Source organism: Buteo buteo, chromosome 11 (assembly GCF_964188355.1).
Source record: "Buteo buteo chromosome 11, bButBut1.hap1.1, whole genome shotgun sequence".
NCBI classification, from domain to species: Eukaryota; Metazoa; Chordata; class Aves; order Accipitriformes; family Accipitridae; genus Buteo; species Buteo buteo.
In genome coordinates, this window is record NC_134181.1 from 30,306,659 (window position 1) to 30,332,597 (window position 25,939).

Consider the following 25,939-nt stretch of genomic DNA (forward strand, 5'->3'; position numbering starts at 1 on the left):
ATCAAACCACCTCTTGGTAACTTTTGATGAGCTCATTAGATTAGGTGTCAGAGATTGCCTGTTGAAGGCTTTCTCACAAACTTACTTTCACCCTTTAAATCACATTTGTGGTTTTCTTTATAGCTCTATAATTTTTCTCCCTGCTTGTAAAATAGTCACCTGTGTGTCTTTTATTGATCTAGTGAATAATAGAACACATGTGGAAGCAGGTTTTATTTGACTTGTATCTAAAGGAATGCATTAACCTGACTCGGCAACCATTAGCTCGCCAACCATTCTGCATGTCACCATGTCACACCTTTTTCCTCTGTGACTTGTTTTTTCTCTCCTCAAATGCAGTTTTGGTGACACACGCTCCTATTCTGGGCTGCATTTTCTGCTTGGCTGCATTCCCCTGGGGTGGTTCACGTACCTCGGGCTCCCCAGCTGCTCAGGGTAAAGGAAGTCCCACGGCACCGTGGTCGAGGTGGAAAAGTTCCCGTTCCACCGCAGAGGCAGGAAGGAAGGACAACCTGCTGATCTCGCTACGGGTTGTGATCAAAAGTTCAGAGGCACGTTTTACACCGTTGGTTGGGGTTGGGTTTTTTGATCAGCTGAGAGAGAGAAGGAGCAGCAGCTACCGCTTTCCCATTGTTTTTCCATGACAGTACTGGTAGGAAAATCTAGTTTACACGTGGAACGGACAGAACAGCACGTGAGCCTGCTGAGGCCCTTCTCCCCGCAGCCCTGCCGCCCTTTCCTGCTGGCCCAAAGCTTTGTAGAAGTTGCAAAGGGCAGACTATAGCAGGGAGGGGTACCAGGCCTTGCTGAAGGTCTCCTCCGCAGAAGGTAGCAGGAAATTTGTGATAAACCCTAGTTCTCTTCAATTCTCATCTTTTGTCTTCTGCAGTATGCACAAGTCTAACTTAAATGTGTGCCGTGGTTTAACCCCAGTCAGCAGCTAAATCCCATGCAGCCGCTTGCTCACTTCCCTCACAGTGGGATGGGGGAAAGAATCAGAAGGGTAAAAGTGAGAAAACTCGTGGGTTGAGAGAAAGACAGTTTAACAGGTAAAGCAAAAGCCGCGCACGCAAGCAAAGCAAAACCAGGAATTCATTCCCCGCTTCCCATGGGCAGGCAGGTGTTCAGCCATCTCCAGGAAAACAAGGCTCCAGCACGCTAAGTAACAGTGACTTGGGAAGACAAATGCCATCACTCCAAAAGTTCCCCCTCTTCCTTCTTCTTCCCCCACTTGTATATGCTGAGCATGAAATCATCTGGTCTGGAATATCCCTGTGGTCAGTGGGGGTCAGCTGTCCCGGCTGTGTCCCCTCCCACCTTCTTGTGCCCCCCCAGCCTCCTCGCAGGTGGGATGGGGTGAGGAGCAGAAAAGGCCTTGGCTCTGGGTAAGCACTGCTCAGCAGTAAGGAAAACATCTCTGTGTATTCTACACTGTTTACAGCACAAATCCAAAACACAGCCCTATACTAGCTACTTATGAAGAAAATTAACTCTATCCCAGCCAAAACCAGCACAATGTGTTGCTCTGGGAAAGAGTGGTAAGATGTGAAGCACTATCAGTTCGGATATTACTCTATAGACAGTGGTGTGTTTCTCTTCAGTTTCCCTGGAATGAAATGAGTCCTTTTTGCCATCTAGCCGTCGAAAGGCTATTTTTCAGCACAGGTCATCTTTGATTATTCGTGATTTGCTTTAGGATGTGTCAGTGCTATTGTAGCTTTCAGTCCTGAGTTGTTAAGTGAAGTTGTGGCACTTTAAAACCAACAAAAAAACATTAATTTTGCTTGCAGTGTAAGACCTGATCCCTAGCGGTGCTCAGGCTTCTATGGGAGGATACAGGAGTTTCAGGGACACAAGTGCCTGATGTGTACATTGTACTTTAGACCCAAGTTTAAGCTCTGGACGATATTAGTTGTTGAATGAGAACTGGATGTAGAAAAGAACATTTTGGGGTGCAGCAGCATCAGGCCCCTGTGCATTGCAAAGCTTCGGGACCCCCCACAGCCAAGGCACTGGGGCCGTGGTGGGGCATTGGACAGAGCGAGGGACCAATATGGGGTGCTCGAGGTGGGCTGAGCTACCCGGGCGCTGCACTGTAGCCCCCCAAGGTGCCACGTAAAGCAGTTCTTATTCAAAGTTTTATCAAAGTATGACACGAAGCGTGCTCTCCTCCGGGGATTTCAGGCAGCTGTTGAGTTCCTGAGGTTGAGCTCTTTCCAAGCAGTCGGGTTTTCTACCCTTCCCACTTCCATCGAAAAGAGGGGCTTGAGCCTCAGGGGCTTCAGTGTTAGAAAACATCTTTCTGGTCTCTTGTTTTCATGGGCATTTGTGTTTGAGTTTAAAAAGCTCTTTTTCTTTGGAAGATGCAGTCCAATCTTTTCTTCATTCCTCTGGCCATCTTCTGTCCCTGTTCCCCTTTGACAGCAGGTGACTGGCACTGGCACCCAGCAGCATCAGTCCCTCATACGCTGGAATTTAGCTGCCAGGGGCCACCACTGCCCCAGGGCTGGTACCGGCGGTCCTGGGGCTGGCGGCTGTGCTGAGGGTGGCACTGGGCTCCAGGCTCTGCCCTGGCGCTTTGGGGAGTCTGTGGGCTTCACCCTCTGCAGCTCAGGCACGCGGTCCTGACCCTCATCATCCCAGAGCAGAGAGGCTTAGACTTGGCTTGTGAAAAAGGATATTGTTACTGTAAAAAGAAGTGTAGAAAAGGGGAGTTTAACCTGCCAGCAGGCTGGGAAGAGGTTTGAGGTGAAGCCCTGGGGCTTCCCCTGCACCTCTCCTGGATTGACCCCTAATCCCACCCTGGGCACCAGCCCGGTCCTCACCAAGAGCCTCGCAGCTCTGCTGGCGCGTCTTCTCCCATTAGACTGCCGAGGTGCCTCGCAGACGTGGTTAACGTGCAGCCCGTCGGAGCTCTGTGTGCACGTACTGATTATTGGGATTTTATTTAAGTTCTGACAATGAGGCTTCACATTTGTGATCAGCCTGGTAGCTCTGCTCAGCAGCTGTGCTCGTGGGCCAGGTGAGCCCATGCTGGGCCGTGGTACGAAGAGGACGGAGCTCATGGGGAAGCAGAAGCTGGCTGTGTTTTCTCCTTAAAACCTGCACTCTTTACCACAACCAGGGTCAGGTCTGTTGAGCTTTCAGGAGAAGATGTTCCATATCCAGTTCCAGTCCTGAGCCGGTGCCCTCCACCATTAGCTGATTGTGTTAGTATTTACTGGAGTCAGCTGAGACTGAAATACCTTTATTAGCTGGAAACTCCCAGGATAAAAACCTCTCTGTGCTGCTGCTCCTGGGTTACACCTTCACCGTCCTATGCACCTGGGTGCTCAGCTGATCTCTACAGGTAGGTGGTTTGGGGTGGTGGCCGAGGGACGGGGTTTCAGCGCTCTGGGAAGGTATTGCCTGTGCTGATTCCTCATCGCCCCAGGGAGGAGGATGGGGATGGGCCTGCGTGCTTTGGGGTGAGGCACTAGAAAACTTCTAGGTTCCAGGAGAAGTTTTAGGCACTCTCCAGGAGGAAACCCTTTCCAAGAAACGAATGTCTTTAGGCCTTAAAAGTGCAAAAATGGAGAGATGTTTCTTCATTAGGGGAGAATCAGAAGCATTTCAGGTTTGTCCCAGCAGAGGTGTAACAGAGGTGGGTCCCTGATCCTTTTTGCAGCTGAGTTTGCTCAGGGCACGTCCAAAACCAGCTTGCGTTTGGAAGACAGAGGGGAAACCTAAAGAAGAAGAGGCCTTCTGATAAAACACAAGCCTATAAGTGGAGGCAGGTTAATCCAGGCCTAATTTCTAGGGTTTACACTTTTGTAATCCTTTTGAACCCTGGACCTCCACCTGCTTTGTGGGACTAATCTGTCCCTGCTCAGCAGCTGAGCTCTGCTCTCACAATTTAATGTCACGACTATCCTGGATGTCCGCTCGCTTTGCCGGACGGGCCGGGGGAGCTGAAGAAAAGGAGTTTAAGAACAACAACAGAAGAAGTTTAAACTCCATCCAGCGCGTCCCGTTGCCGCAGCCCCCGCTCAGGGACCCCCGGCCCGGGGGCTCCGGGACCCTTTTCGGGTGCGGTGGGGAGGGGACCGGCGGGGCCGGGCCGGGGCAGCGGGGCCGTCCCTGGCCGGGGGGAGGCGGGGCCGGGCCGGGGGAGGCCCCGCAGCGCCGGGGGAGGCGCAGGGCGGCGGCGGAGGCAGCCGGGACGTGCACGGTACCGGGACCCGGGGGGGGGGCGGACGGGGGAGTGGGGCGCCCCCGGGGCTTGGCCCCCGGTCAGTGCCCCGGGGGTGGGGGTGGGTTGCAGCGGTCCCCGCCCCGGGGGCCGCCACGTCCTTCCCTCTCGGGGGTCCCGCCGGGGCCCGGAGCTCAGTCCCGCTCCGGGAGCGGGGAAGCGACACGATCGTTGCGGGCGGGGGGAGGTTGGGGAGCCCCAGCCCCGGCTCCTGGTTGCTCCATCCGGCAGCGACGGCTCCGGGCCCCGAGGGGAGCCCAGAGGCCGTCGCGCAAGGGGCGGGGGGGGGGGGTTCGACACCCCGGGGCAGCTCTCTGCGGGGCTCTGGTGGGCTCCACTCAGCGCCCGGTGGCTGGGAATGAAGGTGCTGCCGCTGTGATCTCCCTACAGCAGGGGACGAGGTGGCCTGGAGCCCACGTTCCCTCCAACAGCGATGCTGCTGTGAGCGGGTCCCACTGGGACCCCCAGGACCCCCATTTGCAGGGAGCCGAGGGGAGGGAGCATGGGCAGGCCCACGGTGGCTCCAGTGGGCCAAGAGCGGCTTGTGCTGAGCTCCCCGGCCAGCTTTGGCCAAGGACGGATGCGCGGAGGGCCCCGTCGCATCTAAAAGTGTCACGCTCTTGTCACGCTCGCTGTGGTGAAACGAGGGGCATCTGGCACCCTTGGTCAGCCCCGAGCGGGGAGGTGATGCTCTGCTCTTGTCCCTCAGACGTTGGCAGGGTGATGCCAGCTTGATCGTGGTTGTCTGCCGGCAGCGGGAGAGGTTTTCGGCAGTGTTTGTGGGCCAGGCCATCTCAACAGGTTGGCCAAAGAGGAAGGGCGAGCTGGTGGGGCTGTGACAGGGGAACATGGGAGCAGGGGTGGACGGAGCCTTTCCTGCAGCCGTTCTCAGCACCCAGCTGCAACCAGCATCGTCTGCGGGTTTGGGGTTGGTCCTGCCCCTCACTGGGTGCCCACAGGGACAGGCTGAAGCTGGGATGCCCAAGGGTGAGGTCGGCTCTGGGGGATGCGGGGAGAGGAGATGGGGGAGGACAGCATTGCCAGCCAGGCTGAAGTGTGGGGGTCACCTGCTTTTTTTTTTTTTTTTGCCTGCAAAGGCTGAAATAATGGGGGCCCCTGATGTTATTGAAGGGAAATTATGGCTGTTCTTCAGCTTGGTGGTCTGGCTGGAGGGTGAGGATGCTCTAGTTAGCCTGGGGGCAGCTGGGCTGCAACTGTGGCCACCTGAAGGGATGAGGGCAGCTCTGGGAGCGCAGCGGAGGTTTTGTCTCAGACCAGATGATAACAGCAGGCTGCCCTGGTGTGTAGGGGATGAGAGAGCAAGTGAAGAGGAGGAAATTGCCTGCTTCTGACCAATAACCTCCATCGATCAGTGTCTACCAGAAACACAATGGCTCTTTCCAATGGGAGGTGGGCAGCTGCCTCCTCTCACATCATGAGATGTGAGATAAGGGCTGGCATTTTTTTTCTCCTGTAATCGATGCTCTGTTTTGAGATGTTTGGAAATAACCTCACAAGGAAGCTCCTTGTTGTAGAGCAGCACAACAGCGTGCAAACAGCACCGGGGAGGGCAGCGGGGGCTCTGCGGCGCGCCGTGGGAGGTGATGCAAAACAAGCGGCACCACCGTTAAGCAACTTCCCGTCAGCAGGGTCTGTCCACGCTGCCTGACCGGCCACGTCTGAATGAAGTGTCACGCTCTTCTCATGCTCGCTGTGGTGAAACAAGGGAGATTTGGCATCCTTGGTCAGCCCCGAGCGGGGAGGTGATGCTCTTCTTTTGTCCCTCAGGCACTGGCAGGGTGATGCCAGCTTGATACAGAGCCATGTCCAGGTACCTGAAGCACTTCACGGTGGTGGGGGATGACCCTGTGCAGTGGAGCAACGACTACCAGAAATGGGAGGAGGAGGAGGATGAGAATGGGGAGAAGCAGACGGATTCAGAGATCAAGGTGGAGCCCACCAGGAGCCATGTCTCCTTCCAGGATGTGATGAAAAAGCTCTTCAGCTCCCACAGGTTTCAGGTGAGGCAGAATAAACCCAGGCTGAAGGGAAATGAGGGCAAGACTTTGCCAAAGCCATCTGTGATAGCAGAGCCGATGTAGGACAGAGCTCGTGACCGCTCGCTGCTCCTGCGAGAGTGGCTGCTGCCTCTGAGCTGGGCTTGTCCTGTCAGAAATGAGCCGCTCTGCAGCAGGTGCAGGTGTTTCCTGAGCGGCGACAAGCCTCGGTGCACACTTGTCACGGTGCCGGCAGAGGCATGTGCTCTCCCCTGGCTCAAGCTCCCCGAACCCACCCACCCCCCACCCCCCCCAAGCAGTGGGAAATGGCTGGGTTTGGTGGGGAGACAGGTGGTTTCGTGTGCACGAGACTTTGTAGGAATAACCCACTGACCAGGGGCTGCAGGAGTGGGAGTCCTGGGTGGGAGCAACAGAAAGCTCCATGAAACACAACCAGCCAAATCGGGGACGTGGGGCGTTGGGGCACGTTTAGCTGAAGGCTGCATCGGCTCCTCTTGCCGATCTGTCCGTGCTGAGAGGGGGCTCATGTCAGTTCTTCTCCTCCCACAGATCCTGGTTGTCTGTTTGGTAATCCTGGATGCCTTACTGGTTCTTGGGGAATTGCTTATGGACTTGAAAATCATCCATCCAGACAAACATAATATAACCCCAAAGGTAAAATGCAGGGAAATGTCAACATGAACTGTGATATCCCTCTCTTTGGTGGTTCAAAGCCTGCTAAATAGGATGACGGGGCAAGGCAGGACCTGGACCTTCAGCCTTGCTGAGCCGGCAGTCATAGGCACACAGACGAAGGTCTTGCAGGGACTTGTGTGACAACCCTGCAGTGTGCAGGGCCAACCTGGCTTGGCTTATGCTGGTCCATGCAGCAGCCTCATGCTTCCTTGGGCTGCAGAAGAGCTGAATCGCTCTAACCATTCTTCTCCCGGTCATGTTCGCACCTCCTGGTCCGGCTTACCCAAAGCCACTGGCTGCCATATGCTCGCTCTGGTTGTCCCTTAGAGCAGAAGAAAAGTCCCCAGCCCTTCTCCTTGTAGAGCCAAACTGGACATGCCTTGAGTGCTGGAGGTTTTCCAGCCTGCCCTGCTTGTGTGCATGCAGGAGGGTTTCCTGGCCCTAAACTTGTGCTGTCTTTTCCCAGGTTTTCCACTACCTCTCACTCTCCATTTTAACCATCTTTCTGGTTGAGGTGGGGTTTAAAGTCTTTGTCTACCGCCGGGAGTTCTTCCACCACAAGTTTGAAGTGCTGGATGGCATCGTTGTTGTTGTGTCGTTCATCCTTGATGTTGTCCTCATCTTCCGAGAGCACGAGTTTGAAGCTGTTGGGCTCCTGATACTCCTTCGGCTGTGGCGGGTGGCCAGGATTATCAATGGTAGGTGTGTGCGGCTGATCAAGAGCTTTCCCTGGTGTGTGGCCTGGATTTGCTGACCTTACCTGAATTATCTGGGCTCTTGTCTTTTTTCCCTTCTCAAAGCCATCTGTGGGACGCTGGGGTCTTGCTCTCCCAGCGAACTCATGTAGCTTTCATTGCCCATATAGTTTTCATTGCTGGAGCGTGGCCTTAATTAGTCTGTAATTTCTTTGGAGCAGCAATAATCTGCTGCTGGTGTTGGTGCATTGCCTTGGTGATGAGGGCACAGCAGCTGGCCTGGGCTAGCAGAGATGCCCAGCCCTCAGCATTGGCATGTTCCCCTAAAAACAACCTGTAACCTGTTCTTGCATCCCTCCCTCCTGGAAGGGGATGGCTCACATCTTAAGTTTGTGCTGTAGGATCCTTTTGGCAATGTTTTAAGAGGGGAGCAGGGTAAAACCCTGCCTTCCTGAATCTACTTCTATAGCAGAGTAGGTTTTACTGCTCTGACATTCTGCTGTGACTCTGTCATCCCCTCCAGGGATGCCACAGGGAATGTCCTGATCTCACTCTGGATCTTTCTTGCTTGGATTCAAAGGGCTGTAAAAAGAGGAATATAAAGTCCCCAAATCAGGCTTTACTGACTCTGCTGTTGTAATTGTAAATTGTTGCAAATAGATGTAACTTCAGACACTTCTCAGGGAAGGAACTTCAGGATTAAAAAAAATATGTGGCAATGGGATTATCCCCAATTCCTGCATGAAACCTCAGCCCAGGTACTGTCTTGTGCCTGTGAGTGCTCTGTACTTGATGCAGCTCTAGGTCTTTTAGCTGGAATGAAAGGAAAGGATGGCTGGGGCTGTGTCTGTCACCTGCAGCCCCCCGCGTCTGTTTTGACAGGGAGAATGTGCCTGATAGGCGGCAGTGGCCAGGAAGAGGGAAGATGAGAGCAGCTTGTGGCTCTTTAGTTTGAAGTGAAAGTCAGAGAGAAACCGGATTCATGTGCAGCTGCATGAGCCACAGACACCTTGGGTCTACAGCAGAAAAATAGTATTGCATTTATAAGGAAATCCCCTTACCCTTGTGTGCTCCTGGTTTTCCCTCCAAGCTTTTTGCCATGCCTGCCCCAAGCTCGGGGTGTTGTGTGTTGAAGCCTCGGCATGCTTCACTGCCTTCAGTCACTGTTGATTGATAGGGACCGGGTCACAGGCAGGTGGGGACTGTTTGATGTTATCAATGCAAATAAGCAGCATTGCTGCTTTGTCTTCAGAGAAATGAACCCCAAAACCCCAAGCCTGCTGCCTGCAGCACAAGAAACACAGGCACACATTGGTGCCCGCCTTTGTGCATGTTGTCCTGTCAGCAGCCAGAGGAGAGCTCTGTCGGGTAGGAAGAACGTGATGTTCTTGATGTTCTTACCAAGCTATTCCACTTCCCCCCCAGAAAAGGGTGGGAAGAAAATGCCTTTACTGTGGGGGCTGAGTTCACACGTAATAACCTAACAATATTTCAGCAGAGAAGTGACACCTCTGCTGTAAGGAGAAACTGCGTGCCCTTACTGCAGCCATGTAAGGTGAAGCCAAAACCTTAAGGACCAGATGATGTGCCATGTCCTGCTCCAGTGGGTCAGAGCGATCGGCCCTGCGGGTGGACAAGGCTTGTGCCCCAGGCTGTGCTGTGTGTTGCTGTTAGAGCAAGGCTCCTGACTACATGAAACTGGCTAAAATGCAGCCCCTTGTGACAACAAAGCTGCCAGTTACATCCCCCCGCCCCCCCCCCCCCGAGGTTCTGCCAAGGGAGTGAATTCAAATTCAGGATTTGAATGACAGCCTGACTGATTAATTCAGCTCAGAGGCCAGACTGCCTCTTCCCAACAGAGTATTGGTATCTGAATCCCTGGGGTGGCTAATTTAAAACCCTCCTCATTAAGAAAAGCACTTGGGAAGGGTGGTTTGAAGATGACAGGACCAGAGCTTGAGAGGAACATGTTTAACTCCTTGAATACAGACCCCATGTACTGTTAACCTCCTGCTAGTGGCTGTTTTACATTGTAAACTGAATCCACTGTGAATTGTTTCACAGGAATAATTTTATCGGTAAAGACCCGCTCTGAACAACAAGTGTCCAAGCTAAAGCAAGCAAACCTGAAACTTGCAACAAAGGTTGAACAACTGGAACACAGCTGTGTAGAGAAGGTAAGAAAACACTTTTCATTTAAGCAAGGTTTACCCACTGGCTGCTCCCCAGGACAGGCTGGCCTGGGATCCTTTTGCAAGGTTGCCACTGTCAGCTTGGTTTCTTCATCAGAAAGCTGTGTGGTAAGCTGGGCTGAAGAGCCACAGCCTTGCCTGTTCTGCCTGTACTTCCCTTAGCTGCTTGCTGCAAAGGGATGATGGCTACCTCTGTCCTACTTTAGCCAGGTTGTCCTGTCTTACTGCAGCATGAGATATGTTTCAGCAGTGGGAAAATCTGTGGGAACCTGGGAAACTATTTTAAGGTAAGAGCTATATTAATGATTTGACTTTTGTATCTAACAGGAGCAAGAAATTGAGAGGCTTAACAAGATATTAAAACAGCATGGACTTGTCAGCGAGCAAAAATAGGAGGCCAGTTTTCTGAGGTGGGGAAGTCTGCCCTGCAGAGTGCAGTGTTGAAATCTACCAGTTTGACCTGAAAGGTCTTCCTGTCTCTTTGCTTTCTTTTGTATAGTGTTGTCTATAAACATTTTTCTACTTGACCACACTTTGATTAGATCTTGGGATTGCAAAAATAGTTTTGCTGGAAAATTAATCATGCGTACTCCCTGGAAACAGTGATTTCATAAGACCTTATACAGTTGTACAGTCAAAACTACAAAATAATTTAATAAAGACACATCTTCACAAGCTATACAATCCCTGGAAGTACCACTTATTTTAAATAATTTCATTTTTCTGTGTAAATGTTCTTTGTTTGCAACATATTGTAGAAACTTGCAGTACGAATGATAAGAACCCAGCCTGAAGAGGTCTTTTCTTCTCTACAAGCTGACTGTTCATCATTAGTACATCTCTTCTTTGCCAACCATTCTTTTCATATTGTTGGTAGTTTCCTCATTTCTGTTGCTGCTTGTGCCACTTTGTTATTTATATAACGTTCATTTCAAAAATACCAACATACTGCTCCTTTAGTTGACAATCAAATCAGCACCAAAATAGAGGCAAACATGTGCTATCTTGCGTCAAACAATGCCTTGTTCTCAACATCAGATTTGAGTTCAGATACTGCATTCTCTCATCTCTTCTTCCATTTTAAGTGTTCATTTGCAGCCTGCTGGGCTGTAAAGTTCTTTGTTTCCACAGCTCATAAATCAACACATTAAAAGAATTAGAATATATAAGAACAGATGTAGGTGAGTGGACTGCTGGGAACAGTTAGACTCCAGAAAAGCCATTAGAAAGCATATTCTAAAGGACCAGGCTGGTGTTTGAACACAACGTGAACTCTCAGGTACTAGAAGGTCCCTGTGGAGAGACTATTTTATAGTTGAAGAGTAAGATTCAATAAGTGGGAATTTTGAAAGGTGTTGACTGTAGCAGGCGTCTCCAATTGATTTCAGCCAGAGTCAGCTGGAAGGGTCATTGAGCTTTTCTGAAAGCATCACTTAACTGTTCGGATTTTTAAAGAAAGGTAATTAATTAGTGGTTTGGGAAAAATAGCTAGAAATAAGTGGCTTATTCATCTATGAAAACAGATAAAGCAGAGGCCTTTATCTAATAGCACATGATTACTTTAATTAACAATTTAGCTCTGCTTTTCATAGAATAATGAAACCTAGTTTCCTATGGAGCTGTACTGTGTCCCTGTGCTCTTCCCTTCCCTTTCTGCCTCCACACTGCTAGGCAGACAGCTCAGACTAGTGCTAGTTTAGAGCATCCAATCTGCTGGAAGGCTGGTGGCTGTACATGTGCTGACTGGCCAGCTAGAGCCACCATCAAGTTCATACTGCAAACTTTTTTTTTTTCCTCTCAGCAGAGGCATAATTGGGAACTTTCCAATTAATGTGGGTTTTTTCTGCCCTAAAGCTTTTGAGAACCCTCACATGGGCTTACCCTTTCTCTCTTGGCCAATTCTAACCCAGTGTGTCTACAATTTAGAAGAAACTGATGGCCCACCACAGTGACTGGATAAACCTCACTTTGTCAGGAAATGGACTAAAAATCAGAGAAAGTAGAAATATGGCTTTTATTTTTTTTAATGCATACTTACCTTAGACAAATGGAAAGAAAAAATCAAAGGGTAACTTGGCATTAATGGTGGGCCAAGCTTTATAGCCTGGCTCTGCAGGTGAAGAAATATCAGTGAAAACAACAGAACTTATTATAGGAATAGTCCTTTCCCTTCCTGAGGGAAGCTGCAATGAAAATACAAATGGTCATTAGCTTCAGTCTTCTCTTTGTATGACTACTTTGTTTGGACTGGGTTATATTTTCAACTGTTATTTGTATTAAGGTGTTGGGGATTTTGGTTTTTTTTCATATACAGTTCCACATTTCTTTTCATGAACGATGTATAGATTTTTACTGAAGTGTGTTTTGGCAAGCAGCCCACAGTTGTGTTTGAGTTGGAAAAGAAACTGTTGTGTGCAATACTTTCTAATATGAAGTGTTACCTTTATCTAAAGAGATTAACCGGGTCACTGTCGCACAGCTGATACCTAAGCAAAACAAACCATTTTTTAATCTTAAATCCTATAATTTGATTACATACCTGCTTTGCTGTGGTGGTAGTGATTGTTGCTGTAACATTCACTATTCTGGCTTGTGGATTGACTAGGGATCCATATTTAGTCCACTTCACTTCTATTTCAAGAGATACTGGTATTTGGCATGAGCTCTGAAAAGTGTTATAAATTCTCTCATTGTCTGACTGTACAAGAGTGACCACATTAATAATTCATCTTATTAAACTGGCAGAATGCCCCCAGAAAGCTTACTCCAGGAGGTTACCAGAGCAACTGTGCCATGCCTGTGCCCTGGACTGCTGCCTGTGCAAGCAGCACAGGTGCTTGCAGCCTTGGCTCAGGGCTGTCCCTGCAGTTTCTCCATAGGTGACAAACCGACTCTGTAACTGCACTTCAGGCAGGACTTCGGCTCTTAGTGATAGTGCTGAGCTGGCTCTTTTTAGTAGGAAGACTTATTTCAGTAATACTGCTGGGACAGTAGAAAAATCTTCCTTAACTCTGCCAGGGCAGAATTTTGAAGCCTACAATCTTAATTATTTTTAGGTACTGTCAGGTTTCTGGTTACAGAAATAATTCACTGTTTAGTTGCAAAAACATGCAAGAAACCTATATACAAGCTGTCATTGAGGGGGTGCTGTCATTCAGCATGTGCCAAGCAGCACCGCCTACCACCAATAGCAGGGACTGCGCTGCATCTGGAAGAGAAGGGCTAGTCAGAAGAAGTTGCGAATAAATGTGTTGTTTGGCTCGTGATTTCTGTGCTTTAAAGGATTCTTGTTATCTTACTCGAACCTGGTGTAAAAGGACCAAGTAGAAACACTGATTCTGCTACTTCACTCTTTCAACCTTACCAGTTGCATGCTTCATTCCATCTGAACAGCAAGAGACTAAATTTTGGCTAGAACTGGGTTGTTTTGTACCTAACGTGTTGTCCTGATCCATAACTGAGATGCCTGGATACCAGCCTGATTAAAAGTAAATTCTGTCCTCACAGCAAGAGTGAAAACCCTTGGTTTTTAATATTCCAGGAGGACTTTCCTCCAGTTTGTTTCTGAATTTTTTTCCCCTATAGGTCTAGTAAGCCTAAGCTGATGCTGCAGTACAGGTACAGATCTTGGGAGAGAGGACAGTGAGAATGAAGAGAGTGGTGGTAGTGGTGTAACTTTCACCTGTTCTGAGGTGTGGAGGTGAGTTATTGGCACCCAGTCGAGCACATCCTGGGCTTGAGAATTTCCAAATGAGGCCACATATTCAGGAAAGCTTTGTCCCTTCAGTAAATCTAGGAGGGTCTGAGTCAAGGGCTGGCATTTCATATCTGCTGTAATTCTTCCAGGAAAAAAAAAGATGAGTTAAAGCAAAATCCATTGGTTTGGCACAGTAATAATTTCTCCTTCCTCTTATGCACTGTTCAAGCCTTCTGGCTACCGTTGCTAATGTACACAATCTTTTCAAGAGAAAGACCATTTTTAATTAAATGACATTTTTAATAATTAAATGCTCCATTCCCAATACTTATACAGCTGTATAAATGTCCCAGGACCTGAACAGATCCTAATGGAAAGGGTTGTCAGAAGGTTAAAAGCACTAAAAAAAAAAAAAAAAAAAAAAAAAATCCTCTTACCGTAACTTACAGCCTGATATCATGTTATAACCAAATAATATTGGGGTTCTGGTTCCCTGTGCTGCCAGACAATCCTGGTTGGACGTACTTTGCAGAATGGTAAGTTGACTGTATTTGTTAGTATTCTGAATGATGCCAGATGTAACACACAGTTAAAGGAAAATTCAATCCTTGATGTATATCATGAAGAAAGAATCCTTAATCATATCCTTAAAATATATCTGAAAATGCTATAATAGCTTAAGACTCCCTTGCGCTGTGAAGAAGCACTAGAGCGTACAATGAAGGTCTAAATCTACCTCACTAAAAAGTCCCAGGAGATTGCAGTCAGGACCAAGTCACTCACTACTTCTAAAAAGTAACCAAAAAAGCACATTTTTACTTTTGGTAAAGTACAGGTATATTTTATAGATGTCCATGCTAGAAAGTGTTTGTGAAGATGGACCAGAACAAGTGCTGCAAACAAAATTTCAACAGGGAAAGGATATCCTTGTGGCCGGAAGCCTGCTCTTATGGGCAGTCCAACAACATAACCAGGATTACCACTGAGAGGAACTGGCTTTGTATTTACCTACAATGCAAATGTACAATATTAGTTCTTATCGTGCACTGAAATAGTTGGAAAACACAGAAGTATTTCACTTATTTTAGGATTATTAACTGCCTTGAACAATGATAGTAATTAAGGCTGCTCTGTAAGATTCTAACAGCTCTCTAACAGAGCAGGCTTTGCTTTCACTGGATACACAGTCACAAGATGACTCTTCTAAATGTGAAAAACAGACTTTGGAGACCTTTATTGCCCACTTCTGAAATGCTGCCTCATCTGTGTATCCAGGGCAAGTTACATTTTACCTTGCTGCTAACAATTGTTCTGATTCAAGTTTAATAAGTTTTGTAATTAAATGTCTTTCAACAAGTCATCCGTAACATCTCTAGCAGTTACCTGAGTAAAGCTGATTTCAAAGCTCTGCTGTATTGAACGTACTTCTTTGTTAATTGCCCCCAAGACAAAAGAAGCGGCTGCTTCTGTTATTTCTCCGGCATCTGTGTATGTAATGTGATAACTCACCTGAAAATTAAACATTTTAGATATTAGAACAAATACATAAGAGTATGAAACTAGAAAAATGGAATTTAAAACTACGTAAGGATTGTTTTCTTTCTTCCTTGCTTGAGAAACACTCAACTACATGGTAGAGATACACTATATCCTCTAGAGGCTGGAGCCTCTTCAAAACTGACTTCTTGATCTAAGCATAAGCCCAGTGTTCATCTATTTAAGACTGAAAGATGAGACGATGTGTACTGTGTATTCTTCTGTCTCTACCACCACTGTGCATGGAAGTCATGTTCTCCCAAGCATAATGTAGATTCTAAACTCATGTTATTGTCTGTTATGGCATATACACACAGTACTAATAGAAAAGGATTTTATCCTGTCTCCGTGTTATGTTGCATATAGTTATTATTTTGTTGGAAAACATTCTCTTTTATCCCAAAGTCAGTTCTTCTCCTGTTGCATTTACTTTGGAGATGTCACAATATATGGAAACTGTGCAAGGCCTTTCTCACATCTTTGCAATTTGTGAATCAGAAGTGATTTGATGCATACAGGCTTTCCATCAAACATGAGGAGGAAAAGAAGTCATACCTACCCGAAGAACTATATTTATGCACAGTTCATCCAAAATCAAAGGGAGCCTGAGGACATCGCTACCATTAAGTAAAGTCCGCATTCCATTCAGAGACTGGACAACTATGGATTGGACAGTAATGTTAACCTGAAAAACAAATTCATAGCACTTCTGAATATTGTCTGTAATTATTTTTGGCTTTTTCTGTATCATCATATTTGTTGAACTGTTCAGAGTTCTGTTCCACAGGGAGAGCAGTCAATAATCCTCTGAACAACGGCTATGTTAGATGTATTCCTGAAGTTCAACAAAAGGTTCTATTTTTAAGTAACTAAAGTTAGCTAAGAGAGTCTGGAGTTGGGGGGAATGCGTCAGGCTTAAATGTTTGCAGGTAGCATATTATCTTGGAGTTGCTAAGTATCATTACCAATAGAAAATTATAGAAATTTTTAAATTTAAAGATTAAGGATGAAGTCCCTGTTCTGATGAAGTCAGTGAAAAACTCCCACTGACTATATCTGAGTAAGAATCTTGCACCCAGCTGTTCCAACTAAGTTAGAAGGATACTTACCATCTGACTTGATTTGGGCACCTAGAGAAGAATAAAAGAACAAATTCAAACAGCAGCAAAGGTATGACCTATTACAAGTAGCAGTTAAGTAAAGCAGTTAAAGCTTAACTGCTTTGCCTATTTAACTCTAGCATTACAATAATTTTTACATTGTGGAAATGATTGGATATATACTACAGTATCCAGGTAGTGTGAAAATAGTAGGCAAAAATCTTATAGTCCAATCCTCTTCTTCCTCTGACAGTAACTGGAAAATTTCTTAGTGACTTCCATCAGTTTTCCATCAGGCCTAGCTTAGGCTATGATGTTCCCAATAAATATACAGTACATTCAAGAAGTAGTAGATGAATCTAGTGTCTCACTTGGACATTCTATTTGCAACTCGGAACTAAGAAACACTGAAAAAGATTACTTGCATTGGAAAAGTGGCCTGAAAAAGGCATCTCAGTTTGGCATGACTGTTGCTGTGCATCATAGTGTTTGACCTATTGAGGGCATCAGAGAACATTGTTCCTATTGCAGATCCATGCAAAAACACTTGTAACTATTCATAGTCTGCCAGTTTAGGAAGTCTGCCAGGCTGTTTGTACCCAAAGATATGAAAAGCTTTTGTTGTCCCGTTCTGATGGTAATGAGTCCATAATTTCATAGTCTCTAAACAAAGAAATGAGACGCAAGTATCCCTCTTGTTATACAGCATGTGGATAGGCACAGTTGCCCCACTGGAAAATTTCCACCAAATTTTCATGGAAAGGCAGAAATGTCAGACCAAGGTCATCACTCAGACCTGCAAAATACTCACATAGAGCACCATTTTGTCTAAAGTTTTATTTTTGTGACTTCCCAATGAGTCTTTGATTCACACCTTTGGGAAGGAACCAAAAATTGGACTCTGAGCATGAAGCAAGTTCTGCATAATTATGACAGGATACAGAGGCCAGTCTGCCCATCTAATGTCATGGCAGAGAACACATTCCTATGAGCTGCAGACCTGAAGGTGGTGCAGGTAAAGTCTGTCACATGCTGTCACTTATTTATAGCAGCATCCTGAAGTACAGCTCAGCCATCAGAATCAGCTGTATGAATAAAAGTGCTTGTAAAGATTAGACTTGTCCTTCAAGGAAGCACAATGTTTCTGACTAAGGTAGAGGGAACAATCACCACTCCTAAAATTCTATTTATCTGTGACTGGGGTGATGGATTGTTTCTGAAGGTCACCGGCAGACAGCACTCCAGCCTTGCTGCTGCCTCTCCCTGATTCATCTTCCCACCAGCCAGGGAGGCAAGCACAAGCAGGCAGCAGCGCATTGCTTTGGCAGCTACACAGTACACGCCAACTGTGGTGTGAAGCATCACGTTATGACTATCTTGGTAGGGGGTTCCAAGCATCCCCAATGGTCCTTGGCTCTGCTGGACAGAGCAGGGTAGAGAGCAGAGATTAACTGCAACAATTACCAAGACCTTCATATCACTCAAATTGCCCAGACTGGCAGTGAGTATGGGCTCATAATGATGGGGTTTTCCTGAAGGAACTGCTGTACCAGTCCTTTTCCCCGGGGCTCCCAGCAAGCCTCCCTGGGTTGATGTGTTTTGCTATTTCTTTTGCCAGCAGCTCCACCTGCTGGCACCGGAAAGGCTCCCTGCTCTGCCCTGTGACCATCGTGTCCCCAATACCAAGTCACTTTTCTATTGTCACATCCCATCTTCAGCTCCCTTTGGGAGGGGGAACTTCCTACAGACCATCTCTGGCATCTACTCAGCCTTCTCCAGTTCTTGCATCTGATCCTTCCTGAACGTCCAATGTACTTTGGACAGAAATCTGACCTCTCCTAAGCTGGGCCACTGTAATTGGCAAGCAGCACATGGGCAATGTGTAATGTACTGTTTCAGCGAGGAAAGGGAATTCATGTTTTAATTCAAAACCATTCAGCTGCTTGGAGCCTGTCCTGAGGCATGCTTTTTCTTTTCTGGTTCTGCAGCTGCCAAGAACTCTAATTCTGGGTGCACGTGGAAACACTCTAAGCCCTTCTGAGACAGAGTTTTCTCCACCTCTTCCACAGTGGAATGATCAAAAGCTAACATCTGTGAGGAATCCTTTGCTGATTTCAATGAGGTCCTCAAAGATCAAGAGAATGATCCCACCTGTGAGAATGTGAACTACTTAGTGGGTTTTTCTTCACTGTAGATAGCTTTGGAATCTGTGAGGACACTGGAAGGGGTCTTTAAGCAGTCAGTCATTGAAAAGTACTGATTAAATTAATTTAAATAATTACATAAATTAAAAACATTTTAATGGGGGAGAGTATGGTGTTTCTTGATGACCTTCAGCTTCTGGATGGAACTATCAGGTTAAGGTATTATGTATTTAAGTTTCAATTTTGCATGCGTGATTTCTTTGTCTTCCTCGATATCTGTAAAGGGGATTTATTTATACATAAGACATCATCCTCCAGTTCAAAAAGGAATGAAAAAGTAAGCTTAGCTTTGAAAAATAACCACAGACTGGATTTGGTAGTAGGCTGGATACAAACAAATTTGCTCTCGTTGGGGTAAAAGGTCATGCTCATTGAGGAGTGTAAGGAAGGCTTAGCATGCATGTGCAATGCCTCACTATTAAAAACTGAGGCTTGTAAGAAAGGTATATATGCAGAGGATTAAACCTTAGAGGTTCTTCTTTAAACACAAAGGTTTACCAGCTCTTTAAACCCCAGACTTCTTAGAATTATGCAGTCTTGTAATAGGCTTCTTGGAAAAGCTTGAACATGCACAAAAGCATAAAACTGCTACCATTACAGTAAGTGCTAGCTCAGTGACACAAATTTGTCCCTTCAAGACCATTATTTTTGTTGACTAAGCAGAGAACAGTAAATGCTTCTGTTACCGAAGCTTGAAGTAAAAACATTTCCAAAGGTTTTTTGTATAAAAGTCTGTTGCATAGGGAATTTTTTTTTCCCAACCCACAATTCAAAAATCCAAATAAAACACCATATTCTTCAGTAAATAGAAGTTGCTTAATTCTGGAGATGCAAAAAGATATGTAATATCAATGGTCAGCTATATGACTGTTTCAAATCATACTTACTGCTAAAATGCTGGAGTTGATATAGAACAGCATGCTAACTGCTTGAATGTTGCCACATTTTTCCACGCTTACTGATCTAGTGCATTTTGTAGCCTGGTTTACTAAAAACCCTAGAAAAAAGTCACAAAGTATTACCAAATGAAATTAAAGAGTGATTATGAAAAGCAGAAATAAAAAACAACATAAAAATCTCAAGTATAAGCAAAAGCGAAAGCAAACAGTTTCTCTTGCAGATAAGGTTTTATGTGAGCTATAAAGAATGATACTTTCTTAGATTCTCCAAAACCACTATGAGACAAAACATTACTTCTTAACAATAGAAGCTTAATAAAAGCTAGAAGATTTATAATTTCATTTTTGAGATCTCAGAAGATATTTTTTTTCTTTCACAAGAGACTTCCATTTTCCTATGGTCATCATAATGATTGTTATTATACCATATTTAGAAATAACAGTGAGTTTTGGAAAATGGAGGTGTGTGTATTTGGTTGTGGCTTCTTCTTTTTTTTTTTTTTTTCCCCTCCCTCCCCCTCTGCAGATTTTCAGGAAACTGTGTGAAAGGTTAAAATGTAGGGCTCAAGCCTGCAAGTCTGACTTGACTTGCATTCAGGCTGTGAAAGGAACCTCATTATACCAGAGGGACATCTTACAAAGGTTGCCCAGTTAGGTCTTGCTTGGCCTCTTCCCTCATGGTGCCACCATTATACTATTTTATTAAATCAATTATGCCAAATAGGATGTTTTATTGTTGGATAAACAACCCACTAACAAGACTCTCAAGGATTTACATATCTAACTTTGAATGTTTAATATAGATGCAATGCAAATTCCAATCTATGTCTAAAAAAACCCCAGAGAAACAGAAGCTATTTGAAAAACATTTGTTTGTGAATCTTCATCTGATTCTACATTTGTATGTGTGCCAATTTACTGACTGATTAAGCTCAAGTCAGAGCAGAATACTCTAAAGCAAATAAATTGGAATTCAAATGCATTTTCTAACCTGCAGGATTCACATCGGAGCACCAAGAGGAGACAACAGGACTAGGTAGTCTTAGAAAAGCATCCACTGTCTGTATAGGAACACCATACTGCCAAATAAAACAACGTATTCAAGTATATAGGTGTGTTTCAGTTCATGGAAAATTTTAAAGCATTTGTATTATTAACAATAAATCTGAATAAAAGAAGTACTTATTTCCACTATCTCTGTCAATACTGTATACTATTTTGTGCATCAATTCTTAAGCCACTGCTAACAGCTCTATGTTTACAAATGCAAAACAGTTACTTATTTTTCAAAGAACTTAAAAATCTAGTTCACTTTTTAAGTAAGCTAACACAAAACGCTACACTTCTTATTTTTACATTTCTGTATTTAAAGACCAAAATAAAGTTTGTCTTTTCCAGAAGAACTGCATTTTTTTTAAAAGCAGATGCAAACAATGCTCACTTGTGCTTTTATGGAACAATCTAATGCTAATTGAATCAGATAACTATTTACCTTGTATCTGTAAGTTTCATTTGCATCAGAAGGATTTGGAGCATCTGTGTTCATATTCCAGCTGTCAGGCTCAGCACTGAAGGAAGGATTTCCAAACTGTTTAAGCAACTGATCAAAATTTTCAGAAGCAGGCATTTCAGGGGAACTGAAAGACAGTGCTTGTTTATCTGTCAAAACATTTTAAAGAATGAGATAACTTTTAGGATAAACGAAACAGAAACAGTATTTAGTAACAGTTTTTCCATCTGGAGCTGTTGAAGACTCAGTTACAGAAAAATATCAAAGCAACTTTTCTTTAAGAAAAGCCTCCTCTTTAAGAGAAAAGCTAGGCGGTATCTTAATTCATCATTTCACCCAGATCCATGAAAGCACAAACTTAAAATTAAGGAAAAAGCTAAGTCCCTTTCTTTCAAAATCATGTTTTCTAACAGCATATGTTCCAAAACAAAGACATGCCAATTAGTGTCTACAGTTTCCATGCTAAGTATTCAGATGACTACTACACAGTCATAATTAAATTAAGAGGACATAGTACTGATCACTTCTTACTTCCCTGCAAGTCACTTCAAAGCTGGGCATAAAGGATTTGTACCACTGGTGACTATTACATAGTTACAGTAACAGACTGGGAAAGAGTCAGTTTTCCATGAAACAACTTTAAATGTGATTTATTGAGGATGCTAAATTCTTTAAAAAAAAAAAAATTTTTTTTCCAGCAAACAAGACTAAGAGAGTATGAGATGTTTTAACTCCATAGTTTCACAAGTGAAAAGATTACAACATACAGACTGTGAGCATACAGAATAACCAGTTTTCTGACAGGTTACTTTTAATTTTAGTCTGTTTCTGGTACCTAAAGAGTTTATAAAAATAACAGCACAATGCTTAATATTGGCAACAACTCTACTTACAATTTGTAGCATGAATGCAGAAAACACTGGGATTTACTTGGTCAATTAATTTAAATATCCTTTCTGGTGGGTCTGCTTCAACATCAAGTGAATATATAGCAGCTTTCTGACTACAAAGACGGCTGTCACCTCTGCAAACAATGATAATAAAATCAGTGATCCACTAGAAGTTACTATTGACCATATTGTAAAGTTCTCTTCATGTATTGAGGAAGCATCAAAATAGGACTAAAGAGATAACTCTTTTTAACACAATTAGTATAGTAAGTGTGCCTCCTTAGAAGGTTATATTGTTTTACGCTGTGTGCTTAGTAATAAATAAAAGAATTCTCCAACTTATTTTATCTAGCAGAGGAAACTCTGAGCAGCAACATGAAGAAAGATAAGAGACAGACCAGGGTGAAGGGAAGATCCTGACAATAATAATATTAGAGCTAAAATGACAGGTTGGATGGGATCCAGATGGTGTGAGACACCACAAATGCAGGGTGCACCACAGGCTATACAGGGCTCAGAAGCACTTTTATTTATACAACACAAGTGGGAAGTATGACCTTCAGGGTAACATGATGGCATGTAGACCAGAAAAAAGGTCAGTTTCATGAATATTGGAATAATATTCACTTTGGGGGTGGGAGAGCAGGAAAAAGTCCTGCTTGAGAGGCACATAAAAGAAATGGCATAGTGAGAAACAGGCAGGTGAAATAACCCATCCAATCTAGAAAAAGTATTTGTGCTGTGGGTTCATCAACACCAGCCCAGAACTGCAGTAGGCTGCACAGCAAATGTGCCAGTTCAGAGCCTGAAGAGTACTGGTGTGTCCTACATGCTAGAAATACAAGATGATGGTCCCTGTGAAACTGGTACTTAGGCAGGGTTAAAGCAGTCAAGGACAGATACTGAAGAAGTGAAGTGACTTTTAAAAATGACTTTAGCATGGAGTTGAACTTTTCCATGAGGTGAACCATTTGTTAGTAGGACCACGTCATAAATCAAACACCCTTTCCCCATTGTTTCAGAGACCACATAGCCTCTCACATGTGATCAAACCCTTTCAGTAACTAACTGTATATATGTATATAAATCTAGATGTGTAAATGAGATTCACAATACTTGCAGTCATTGAAAATCCCATGGATTTTCATGCAAAATGAACATTTTACACAAAAGAATTTGGGGAAAGAAACACAACTTCATTTTATGCATTTCTAGTTGACAAAAACAGAATAGTCACCTGAGACAATTGAACTGTCACTCAGGAAGGCGCTGATTAGACCTTTCTGATATATATTAATATCTATAAATGGGTAGCAGTAGTCATTGTGTGCAAGAACAATAAGAAACCACAGTCTGGGATGACTGCTAATTCAAATTTCAAAGCACCAAGAACAACCCCCAGTGTTCAGATTGGCATAAATTATGCAGAAGGTAGGCTGAAGAGCTGTACTTACTGTTCTGAGAAGTCACCAAGAGATTTTTTACATTACAATTTTGAAGTGAGCTTTCTTAACTCCTTTTTGAGAAGATGAAATTGGGTGAAGGTGTTTTCAGATACATTAAATAGCAAAGGAACAACTATCGGCATTACTTTATTGATTTAATGTTACATTTTACTGTTTGTAGAGTGACAGACTGGCAGTGAGGCGGCAGGTTGGGATGCTGACTTGTAAAACTTAGGATCAGAAAAATGCTCACACTACTTCATTAAACCCTGAATTGATCAAGTTTCTACCTGATATCATAAACCATAATGAAAGAGGTTACTGATAAATTGCTGATGACCTATGGAGGTGGCCAGATGGTCCCATGGTATCAGCTTTCTTAACTTCCAGACACCGCATTATATTGATGAAAGCCTGAAAGTGCATTATTCTTCCCCCAACAGAAGGCATCGCCGCCTAAGAGCCCATAGACCGTAGCACAGTGAAAGAGGAGAAAAGCAAGGTGCGTGAGTTCAGAAAAGAGGGAGTAAGTGAATAAGAAACCGGGATGGGAGGCCACTTTGCTGTTCTGCCTGGTTGGGACCAAAAGTTTACAGGCCTAGTGCAGGAAGGACTGGTGAAATGGTAGGCAGGAGTTAGGAGGGGAGGGGGGTTAGGAATTGGTAAGAGGAGAGGATAGAGCCCTTACAAATGCATGCAGCAAATAAACGAGGAATTTTTATTTCATATAGCTATTTATCCACTTACGTGACAATAGGAACTGAGCATGTAGTGAAGAGACTGAAATCTGCTGCACTGCAGTCAGGGTCACAGCAGCAATTTACATCACACTGTGCCACCAACAGATCACAAACACACAGTTTGGTAACTAGAGGAGAGAATTAAATTAGAATTAGAATTGGAACTTTACACATTACAGCATGTTCCCTAACACTTTCATTTTTCACTCCGCCTTATTTTTGACAACGGTCAAAAGTCTATATCCAAATTCACGTATGCTTTTTTTTTTTAAAGTCATTTTTAAAAGTCATCTTTTCTGCTACTTAGCAAATCTAATTGGAACACAATAACAAAACCAAGGGCATACTAAAATCTGATTATGTGTTCCCTGTGAAATCAAAAAAAAGCAACTTGATTTAACAGGAATTTTGAAGGTATGAAAATATAGTCAGCTCTGCAGAGGGGAAAAAAAAAGAGATACAAACAAGGTATGCTTATGGGCTTGTTTCACCTTATTGGGGAAAAAAAAAAAAAAAGAAACATTTTGATAGAGCAGTGAGATGCAAGCTTACAAGTATTGAGCATGTCCCAAGGTCCAGTAATATATTTTCCTGATGTACCAACATAACCATAGTTGACTTCTTAAAATTGTTTTTTCTCCCTGTCTTTAGATACTGTGAAATACTGTAATAATACAGAAAGTAATTGCTAGTAATACTGTAAACTGTCTTTATAAAATACATTTGGCAACTCCTTAAAGCATTCTTAGTTTTTCAAGTTTATAAATTGAAATAACAGATATTACTCTACTGAACTGTTTTTGAGAGTTGCTGTTCTATAATAAATCTATAGTTAAATATAGTACAGAATGAAGAAAATTAAGACCACTGCTCCGTAGGCAAGACATTCAAAGAATATTTATTTTCATAACTAGCACTTCTTTTAGAGTGTTGCCCATTTCTCTATGGCCTCCTGGATGTTCTCTGACCACCTGAACAGTATCCAGCTATTTCCTGGAATCTCTGCAGTTCTGACTGTTCTGTTGGCTGAGTTTAGCACCGGAATCCTTAACTCACCTTGTAAACAAGAGAAGTTTAAACATGGATGATTAGATTGCAAGGTTATGTCTCCAATATCAGGGATTTAAGTCTCTTTTCCCTAAGGAGGTATGCACTGAGATTAATTTGGCAAGTAATCTAGGGAAGCTGAACCGATGGCAACAACACTAGGAAAACAAAAGTTAAATAAAAGCATACCTGCCAATTAGAATACAGTGGGAAACACCTTCTGATAGCACAGTAACAAAAATTTGTGATTTATATTGCCATAGCACCACTATATATCCACAGAGCTGAGGCCAAGTTCGGAGTCTTGGGGCAAACTGCGTGCACAGCCAGCTCAGGGTGTAAGTGGAGATCTCCAAGCACGTACAGGGTGAGCCTGGGTCTCCTCTGCAAGGCCAGGCTCTGCCCTGTGGGCTCAGAGGAGGGTGCTGGGTGGGCAGGAGAGCCTGCCCTTCCTCAGCACCAACTCACAGGACTATGCGTGCTAGGATCAGCACGCCCAGTACCCGAAGGCCATATAGGGCTTGATGGGCCTGCCTTTCTGAGAAGGCTCCAAGCCTTGGCTGAAGCGGGGTGCTGCTAGAGAGGGGTGCTCAGAGCAGCACTGCAGCACAGCCCCGGTAAATCCCCAGGGAGAAGCAGGGCAGCTGCCCCGCAGGTTTGTCCTAGACCTGGGCGACTGCAATGGGAGCCGGAGGGGGGCCAAGGGCCCAGTGACGACCGGAGGCCTGAGAGAAGCCTTGAGTGGGGCTTCCCTTGGCCCGGGAAGAGCTGCCGGTGCCCCGCAGCCGCAGCCCCCGCCCCCGCCCCGCAGCGTCCCACCGGGCACCCACCGTCCGTGACCGGGGCCGGCCTGCTGCGGGTCGGCGCCCGGGCGGCAGCGCGGATCTCCGGTGGCGCCGCGGGACTCGCCGCGCTAGCTGCGAGCTCCACGCTCGGCTCTGCTGCCCGGTGCGGCAGCAGGAGGAAGAAAACGGCTCCGAGCCTCAGCGCCGCCGCCATGGCCGCCGCTCCCGGGCCACCCGTAGCAACGGCGCGGTTACTAGGGAGCGCGGAGCATCAC

General features: G+C 45.0%; 2 protein-coding genes across 4 annotated transcripts; one reads left to right on the plus strand and one right to left on the minus strand.

Moving 5' to 3' along the window:
- Positions 1-4,144: 4,144 nt before the first annotated feature.
- Positions 4,145-10,343, plus strand: HVCN1 (hydrogen voltage gated channel 1). Its single transcript, XM_075041260.1, has 6 exons — positions 4,145-4,210; positions 6,020-6,252; positions 6,799-6,903; positions 7,391-7,622; positions 9,684-9,796; positions 10,139-10,343. Exons 2-6 carry the CDS (start codon positions 6,055-6,057, stop codon positions 10,202-10,204), a joined length of 714 nt encoding a protein of 237 aa, XP_074897361.1. The 5' UTR covers positions 4,145-4,210; positions 6,020-6,054; the 3' UTR covers positions 10,205-10,343.
- Positions 10,344-10,501: 158 nt separating this feature from the next.
- On the minus strand, positions 10,502-25,927 carry TCTN1 (tectonic family member 1). Of its 3 annotated transcripts, XM_075041257.1 has the most exons (15): positions 25,710-25,927; positions 23,840-23,960; positions 21,651-21,781; positions 20,740-20,906; positions 20,239-20,326; positions 19,236-19,345; positions 16,154-16,174; positions 15,604-15,729; positions 14,892-15,017; positions 14,432-14,516; positions 13,946-14,084; positions 13,494-13,650; positions 12,351-12,476; positions 11,850-11,994; positions 10,502-11,248 (listed from the first exon to the last, which is right to left on the minus strand). In XM_075041257.1, the coding sequence occupies exons 1-14, from the start codon at positions 25,876-25,878 to the stop codon at positions 11,851-11,853; spliced, it is 1,710 nt and encodes a 569-aa protein (XP_074897358.1). In that variant the 5' UTR covers positions 25,879-25,927; the 3' UTR covers positions 10,502-11,248; position 11,850. The 3 variants fall into 3 exon arrangements, with proteins under 3 accessions (XP_074897358.1, XP_074897360.1, XP_074897359.1); XM_075041259.1 differs by lacking the exon at positions 12,351-12,476; XM_075041258.1 differs by lacking the exon at positions 10,502-11,248 and having other exon boundaries at positions 11,811-11,994.
- Positions 25,928-25,939: the final 12 nt, after the last annotated feature.